Source organism: Lathyrus oleraceus, chromosome 3 (genome assembly GCF_024323335.1).
Source record: "Lathyrus oleraceus cultivar Zhongwan6 chromosome 3, CAAS_Psat_ZW6_1.0, whole genome shotgun sequence".
Taxonomy (NCBI): domain Eukaryota; kingdom Viridiplantae; phylum Streptophyta; class Magnoliopsida; order Fabales; family Fabaceae; genus Lathyrus; species Lathyrus oleraceus.
This window is the reverse complement of record NC_066581.1, coordinates 455,119,739-455,128,636: the sequence shown is the minus strand read 5'-3', so window position 1 is coordinate 455,128,636 and position 8,898 is coordinate 455,119,739. Positions and strand designations below refer to the sequence as shown.

General features: G+C 35.2%; 1 protein-coding gene across 2 annotated transcripts; it reads right to left on the bottom strand.

Annotated features, from left to right (window-relative positions):
- Window positions 1-213: 213 nt before the first annotated feature.
- On the bottom strand, window positions 214-4,938 carry LOC127128144 (cyclin-dependent kinase A-1). 2 transcript variants are annotated; one of them, XM_051057389.1, is made up of 11 exons: window positions 4,667-4,938; window positions 4,194-4,537; window positions 3,704-3,957; window positions 2,580-2,656; window positions 2,257-2,499; window positions 1,918-2,032; window positions 1,684-1,842; window positions 1,437-1,600; window positions 1,251-1,341; window positions 1,106-1,159; window positions 214-993 (listed from the first exon to the last, which is right to left on the bottom strand). In XM_051057389.1, the coding sequence occupies exons 3-11, from the start codon at window positions 3,734-3,736 to the stop codon at window positions 919-921; spliced, it is 1,011 nt and encodes a 336-aa protein (XP_050913346.1). In that variant the 5' UTR covers window positions 3,737-3,957; window positions 4,194-4,537; window positions 4,667-4,938; the 3' UTR covers window positions 214-918. The 2 variants fall into 2 exon arrangements, with proteins under 2 accessions (XP_050913346.1, XP_050913347.1); XM_051057390.1 differs by lacking the exon at window positions 4,667-4,938 and having other exon boundaries at window positions 4,194-4,649.
- Between the last annotated feature and the right edge of the window lie 3,960 nt (window positions 4,939-8,898).

The window sequence follows — 8,898 nt, the reverse complement described above, 5'->3', positions numbered from 1 at the left end:
GTACATCCTCTTATAAAATAAATTATTAATTTAATTGTATAGATGATTAATTTAATTTATGTTAAAAAAATTAAAAAATCATATGTTAAAATATGATTAATGAATATAATTGAGTTAAATTGAATTAATTATTTATTCAATCATTTACACACAATCGTCTTTAAAAAATAGATTTTTGTCTTGGACACAACGGTAAATATCAGGGTTTAAATTCTTCCAATCTAATAAAGTCTATCACGTAAAATATAAAAAAAAAAAAACAAAGAACAATAATAATAAGAGATTGCACAAGATGTACCGAACTTATATGACTAAAAAAAGAGACATTCAAACAAACAAAAAGGAGCAATCATTCAAAAGCAAAACCCCAAGATAGTTGATAAACCAATCCCTAATCAAGCAACAGAAGAGACGAAAAATCAATGCAAGAAAAACCCGCCTCTACTTGGAAAACACATGCAAGATCTCTGCCCACAAGAAATTACTGACAAAAACTAAGGCATAAAGGTGTTTTTTTATGAAAGCTAAACGATGAATAATTGGAGGCAACATGCATTGCTTCATGTAACGAACTTGGTTTTTGAACTTGAGCCTCCTACTCAATTTACACTTATGTCTACTAGCTATATTTCAGAAACTTCATAAAACCACTTTAAAGCATTATTAATTCCAACATTATTTAACAGAAAAATAGAAATTACGCGTTAAATTCCTAAAACAACGAAACATATCAATGGAATACTTTTCATACGAAAACACAACATGATCAAGGAATTACTAAAAATCAATGGTTTTTAGATTTCATATACCGTGCGTGGGTCGTATACCAGTAGGATACCTAAGATTCTATAAGATTGTTCTGTTAAAAGTACACAAAGGATGAGATAGTAGTCAAAGCAAGAGCTTCATCATGGGTGGTCAATGTCGAAGATACGGATGGTCAAGAGCTTCATAAGCTGAAATCCTGCCATTTGGGCACAGGCAAAGCATTTTCTGTCCAACACAAACACATAAACTATCAGTTGATCAATAAAAGAGTTAAGTAATTTAGGCACCGATTCTCGAAGAAACGGAAACAGTAATGTGAAGGAGGCAGTTAAGTTACCGAAAGAAGATCAAGACCAACAGGTTCAAGGGTAGGGAACTCTTCAGCTAGATCCTACAAAATCAATTAGTTTCCATACATTGATTATTGGATGGCCAGAATTTATGAAATGAAATGGAACAAAAATCACAACATTAATGAATACCTTTGGCTGTATTGGAGGGTTAAATGCTTGAATAAATTTGCATATAGAAGACACGCCGGGCCAAGTTTCTTCTGTTGGCGTACCTAACAAACTTTACATAGAAAATATCCAATTAATGAATTTTGTTTGTTTAATAATACATGCAGAGATATCATAGAAATAGTTATTGTGTTTTGAGGAAATTACCAAAATATCTCAGCCAATACCCTATGCTCCTCTATAGCATTGAACAGAGGTCGGCGCTTAATGATGTGAGCAAACATGCAGCCCATAGACCAGATATCAATTGCGGTCGAGTAATTGGTGGAGCCCATCAAAAGTTCAGGTGCTTTATAGGAAGGATGACCCTGCTGCAAATCGAAATTACAAAAACATTACTTTGAATGGGTAATTTGAAGTATCCTGGGTATGTAAAAAAGAGAAAGTATCATACACTAGTAGAAGTTTTGGGTGCACGAATACCACATAGCTTCACTACAGGAGGTTCCTCTAGGGTGTATTTAAAGAGAATGCTAAAAGGATCGATATCTGCGTGTACAATGTTGTGAGAATGGAGGTATGCCAGTCCAGAAAGAGCTTGACGTAGAACAGACTGCAAACACAAATTTGAGGTATGAATCAAAGCAGTGCAGTAGAAACAAACAATAGTTTACTAAACATGACTTACTCTTTCAAGTGTGTCAATGCTAAGCATGGGATTGGTGATGTATCTTTCAAGATTTAGGTTAACATTCTCAAAAACAAGATACACATCTTCCTCAGTAGCCACAACTTGAAGTAGCCTGTAGATATCACACCAAACATATATAATAACTATTTAAATACAGTCTGCGTGAAGAAAACGGTATCAGAAGATGCCGATACTGTTATTCACCAATTTTATGTTAAAGAACAAATTATGGTTAATCACATGCAATGACCGCAATCACTATAGCAACACGACCAAAATGGTAACTAATTACTGGAATTGAATGAAAACATGAGTTGAAGAAAACAAAGAATTGACCTGACGATATTGGGATGGTCCAAATCTTTAAGGATAGAGGCGTGATTCAAAATGGAGGAAGGGATTCCGTTGATGATCTGGTCTTGAGGAATGGGGAGAATCTTGACAGCGACTCTCTCATTTGAAAATCGCTGAATGCATGAGATGACATTGCCGAAACAAGACAGGGTGTCAATTCGGACCCGTTCAAGATCTCTGTAGAACCGAAATAGGAATTCCGCTTGATTTGTTGATAGCTTCGGTCTGCATCACAAGAAAATGAATCACAGAATTTTGGAAGAACGGAGAATCAAAGCTGAAATTTGGAAAGTGTAAATACTCACATGGCGATGTCATGTTCGTGCCATTTTAGATCCTCTAGTTTGTTGATTCCCATTTCAGAGAGAGAGAGAGAGAGTTTCTGAGAAAGACAGAGAGAACAAGTGAGAGAGACTTGGAAAAGTGAGGTAGTTACTGTGAGTCGCTTTTATTTCCCTCCAAATCGTTATTATCGTTACGTTTAGAACCGTGTGAATCGCCCAATGAGAGAGAGAGAGGTAGTTACTACTGTGAGTCGCTTTATTATTGCTCTTTATTTCCCTCCGATTCGTTATTATCGTTAGCTTTAGCTCCGTGTGATTCGCTCAATAAAAAAACAAATCTTAAAATTATTATTATTATTATTATTATTATTATTATTATTATTATTTTCAATAAAAAAAAATGTTTGTATCTTGACTATATATTTCACAATATAAAAATAAAAAAATAACTTACGACTTGAGATTCTTCTGCGCATATTCATACTTCATTCATATGCATTTATGTTAGCATCGATTAATTCATAGATTCAAAACTGGTGATTAATTGAAACTCTAATTCTAATATAAAAGGTTGATTGAGGTCCTTGGTTGATTTTCCGATCAACTAGTTGACCAAAGTCAACTATTCATTCTCAAATCCATATTATCTCAACTTCGATAACATCGATCGTTTTCCGTACCCTTTCAACTTGGATTTTTAATTGATTTGTGAGTACAGGTTGATTAATTTCAATTAATTTCAAGTGAAGTCAAGTTTCAATTCAAAGGTGGATTTTCAATTTGATTTTAATTTTTTAATCAATTCCAATTTTACTTTCAAGTTAATTCCAATTAATTATAATCTATTTTTAATTGGATTCTTTCATTTTTAAATGACTCTTTATCTTTAAGTTAATTTAAATTTTAATTGATTAGGTAATTTCAATGGATTTTTTTATTTGATTTTAATTCACATTTTTAAATTAATCGATTAATGTGATTTTAATTGGACTTTCAATTTGGTTTTATTGGAGTTTTTCATTGAATTTTGATTTTTTAAATGATCATTTTTAGATTAATTTTTAGGAATTATTTTAGATATTCAACCCAATAACCATTTTAATAACATATATCCAAATCCATTTACCAGGAAAATAACCAATTACCATGCTAATATCCAAATCCATGTCGATATCCATTTACCATCCACTCTTAATCCAATCCAATCCAATCCAATCCATATCCAAGTCCCTTTTCCATACTAGTAACCACATTCAATTGAAGTCAAACCCTGTGACGGAAAACGCAGCAGCATAGCAGGGAAAACATAGAAGCATAGCAGAAAACGCAGGTAACACTCCAAGTCCAAACGGCAAAACGCGAGATCAAAACGGCACCTCCAAACTCAAAAGCGTTTCATCTGAAGAAACAAGAGGCAGCAAACACAAAATGAAATTAAAATCACATGCAAATCAAATTCACTTCAAACTTGAATTTCAATTTTCATTTGATAACAAGGTTCCTCTTGAGATAACCAATCTTCAAATTCACTTCAAACTTGAATTTCGATTTTCATTTGATAACTAACTAACTAACAGATTATGAATTTGCTAACCAACTCTAAATTTCAGATGAGTTTGAGATTGAATTTCTAACCGATTTTTGGGAATACTATAAATCAATCTTCAACCTCTTCAATCTTGAGATAACCAATCTTCTGCAGAATTTTTTTCCACTCTTCTTCTCAAAATCTTCATCCTGTTTCTTCATTCTGTTTTCTTCAAAAATATCTTCAACCTTCATCTCTCCTTCAAGGTTCCTCTTGATTCTACACCATCCATTCTTCAATCGTGAATTGTCCAACCGATCTTCGTCACTCTGTGACTACTCTATCCCTTCTGCATCGGAAAGACACCATTTGCGACTTCGCTTCATTTTCGTCGTTGCTCATGCACCGTTCCTGCAACCGTTTTCTTCATCGCTCCGCGTTATCACCGCTCCTGCAACAGTATTTTCACAACCTCACTCAGAAATTCCACAAACCACAAACGTGTAGCCGGAATTCGCAGAAAACAGAAAGAAGAATGGAAGGAGAAGTGAAATCAGAGAGAGGGAAAAGAGATCAAAACCATGGATGCGCCAAAGGTTTGGAATCGGTGAACGTCCACTCCATTGTCGTTTCTGCTTCGCGCCGATTCGAGGCATTTCTTCCTATCTGCTACGTTCCTGCGCGATGGTGTTTATCCTCATGGCGAAGACGCGGTGGTAATAGGTGGTGAGGTGCCGCGATCCGTAGACGCGAGATAGCGTTTGTGGCCGCTTGGAGCTTCCTCATGCTTCAGCGAGAGACGATGATGTTGTTCTAGCTTTCACGCAGGCGTTCAGTCTCTTCTTGCCAGGTTTAGTCAGGAAAATTTTACCTTGTACCCCTACAATTAACCCCATACCCCTACAAAAATTTAAAAATTTCCATTTTACCCTTAATTGATTTTAACCAATTTACCATTTCATTTTTATCATTCAGTTGAAAATTGCAAAAATTACACTTTCACACCCCTCGCACCGGAACTCTTGCAAAAAGACTTCCGGTATGTATTTTTCCAAACCGGAAGACTTTAGGAAAGACTTTCGAAACACAAAAAAAGCAAACCGGAACACTTAAGGAAAGAGTTCCGATTCAGATAAAAAAAATTCAAAAAAATTTGCATACCGGAACTCTTGCAAAAAGACTTCCGGTATGTATTTTTCAAACCGGAAGACTTTAGGAAAGACTTCCGGAACACAAAAAAAGCAAACCGGAACACTTAAGGAAAGAGTTCCGGTTCAGATAAAAAAAATTCAAAAAAATTTGCATACCGGAACTCTTTGGAGAAGTGTTCCGGTATGCATTATGTGTGTTCCGGAAGTCTTTCCTAAAGTCTTCCGGTACGTTTTTTTTTTTTTTTTTTTTTTTACAGAAATGAGGGTATTGTGGTAAAAAAAAAATTAATGTAGGGGTATGGGTACAATTGTAGGGGTATAGGGTAAAATTTTCTTTAGTCAGCGGGCGGGTTTTGGAAATAGGCTTGTGAATCCGGTTTGGGCCTAAGGCCCAAACGTTTCTGTATTGTGAGAGCTTGTTCTGGATATACACCTCACACAATCCGCTACACCCCTCTCTCAACCTTGTTGATTCTTACCCCACTTCTTTTGGACCTAAAGCAACTATTGGGCTTTGATGTATGGGCCTGCATCATCACCAGTTCAGTTTTGGACTTGTTAATTTGGTTAACTATTAGGCTTAATTAGTAATTAAATACGATTAGTATTTAGGTTTTAGATTAGTGTTTAATTAATTATGTTAATGAATATACAATTAGAATTTTTTTTATTAGGATTAATTTTTAGATTACATTAGAATTAAAATTAATTAGGATTCTTAAAAATCTAATTAGGTTGATAAGATTATGGTTAATTGGAATTTTATTTAGAATTTTGATTAGATTCCTTAATAATTAGTTTAAATTGATTTTAGAACTTGTTTGTTTTTTTAGAAAATATTGATTAAGATTTAATTTGTGTTCCTAAATGGATTATTTCATGAAATGAGCATTTTACCCTTTAGGGGTGATTTTGGTATTTTGACCATATAATCGCATAATCCCCTAGGATTAATTTTGATATAGAATTTTAATCAAGATTTTGACTAACTATGACATGATCCCTTAGGATAACTTGATTAATTTTTAACCATTAGATTAGGATTAGTTTTAATTTCTAATTTGTTTCAAACCCTATGATTCAAATTGATCAAAAACAATTTTGATCAATTAAATCAGTTGAACTTGTATAATCCCACAGTCTAAATTGAGTGACCAAAAGATCATTCGTCACTTAATAAGACTTTTTCTTCTAAGCTGTGGAGCTCGAAACCTCAAGTCAAGATTCTCGGTCAAGGCATCCTCAGTCACATCAAGCAGTGGATTATACAAGATAAATCAAAGGTTAACACTTGGTAAATACAATTCAAATTGTACGAAATGAGCCTTAAGCAATAAGGAATGATGAGACGAAGTTTCTTCTATCCTTGTCTAAAGTGATTTTGCGTACAGGGCGTAGGCCCTAGCTATTCAAAGTGTTCACCCTTATTCATAGACTTTGGTGCAATACGAATTGAATAAACTACCAAGTCTTCTTCATACAAGACAACATTAATACAAGGATCAACAATGAAGATTCTGTTGGTGTAAGCCCTAGAGGCCAATGCTTTTGGTACTTGTATCAAATTATTTATTAATTAATAAAAAGGCTTTTTCTTTATTATGTTTGATTAATAAAGTCCCTAGAATAGCTAGTCTGTTTAATGTATCAAGTATGACTTAATCATGAGATCACATTAAACATAAGGACACTATTCTTAAAGTATCCGTAGTCGAGCTTTATTGTGAAGTGGGATAACATTAAAGCATTAAGACTATTATGTTGGTAGACTGATGATCACATCTCAAGGATCATGGATAAAGAGTTATCAAGTCTTAAACATAGGTATGAATATTAAGAGTAATATTTATACCGGATTGACCCGCTATGAGAATACTATATAGAAAGTTATGCAAAGTGTCATAAGTTATTCTCATGGTGATAATGATGTATACCACTCTTCGACCTGAAACCACTATGGATTCTAGATGTGGAGTCGAGTGCTTTATTGTTGATCCAACGTTGTCCGTAACTGGATAACCATAAAGACAGTTGATGGGTACTCCACGAAGCATGCTGAGGGACATGAGTGACCTAGATGGAATTTGCTCATCCTGCGTAACAGGATAAATGTCTATGGGCCCAATATTGAACTGGACAAGGATGACACGGTCTATACCTTGTGTTCAATATAGACATAAGGGCAAAGGGGTAATTATACACATAATTATTATCACAGGAGGTTTTGTCAGATCACATGACATTTTCGTGACTTGGGTAGCAGTGATGTGTTGCTAGATACCGCTCACTGTTTATTATGTTAAATGAGTGATTTAATATAATTGTCAACGTCGCGAAAACCTATAGGGTCACACACAAAGGATGGATTGATGAGAAATAGAGTAACTAAGGAACACCATAAGATACGGTGCACTTAAGTGGAATACGAAATATGGTAAGGTACCAAATACTTAAGTGATTTTGGCATATTATGAGATATGGGCCAAAATACACTTAAGTGGGCTTTTTAGCTTGAAGCCCACACAAGTGGTTCTATAAATAGAACCCTTGGGTAGAAGCATTGTCACTCAGACTCAACTTAAGTGAAGACTTGGAATTTCGTTTCCCTCTCTCTCTCACTCAAAGCCTTCATTCGTACCAGCTAGTACTGAGATTGAAGGAACCCGTTCGTGTGGACTGAGTAGAGACGTTGTCATCGTTCAACGTTCGTGATCGCTCCGTGGATTTGTATCCAAGGTTTTGATCGTTACAAGGGATTTGCACCAAAGGTTTGAATCGCCATAAGAGATAACGATTCTATCACTGATCATGCCCATTCGTAAGGATCACTAAATGGAGAAATTTTTAAATTCCGCTGCGCCTTGGATGGCAATTCTCCTTCAGATTCCTCGCCAACAACTTGTCAGTTAAGAGAAGTATCATGCGCTATGAGCCTTAAGTAGTAAGGAATGATGAGACAGAGTTTCTCCTATCCTTGTCTAGAGTGACTCTGCGTACGGGGCGTAGGCCCTAGCGATTCAGAGCATTCACCCTTATTCATAGACTTTAGTGTGATTCTTATCAATCGAATGTCAAGTCTCTTATAATCCATCCTTCATTATAATCATTCCATTTAATCATTCAATCATATTCTTTTGCCTCATCAATCATCTTGCTTTCAGCCCCAGTAGGCTGAACTACGAAAGCTCTAATTTCCTTATTGGACTATAAGGATACGTAAGCAGGAGAATTCAAATTCTTCGCGAGCTACCTTATTTATCAATCTTTCAACACCCCATTATTGAAGCATCATTGCACATCAATCATTTCTTTCCTCAGTGGATCATTAATCATACTCCCTTTGACATTCAGATATCCTTTGGATCAATTCCCTTGTAACCAAGTCTTTGAATCATAATCAATCAACTCAATCATTATTTGCCTCGTCGGTCCTTTTGTACTTTGGCAAACCCCTATTCATTGTGAGCCTCGTCAGTCCTCTTGTGCTTTAGCCCACTCCTTGATCTTTGTTTGCCTTATCAGTCCTCTTGTGCTTTGGCAGACCCCCTAATCTTTATTCGTCTTATAAGATCTCTCGTGCTTAGACGAATCTCTTGCCTTATAAATCCTCTCGTGTGTGGGTCAATCATCTCTTAACCTTTATTCGTCTTATAAGAACTCT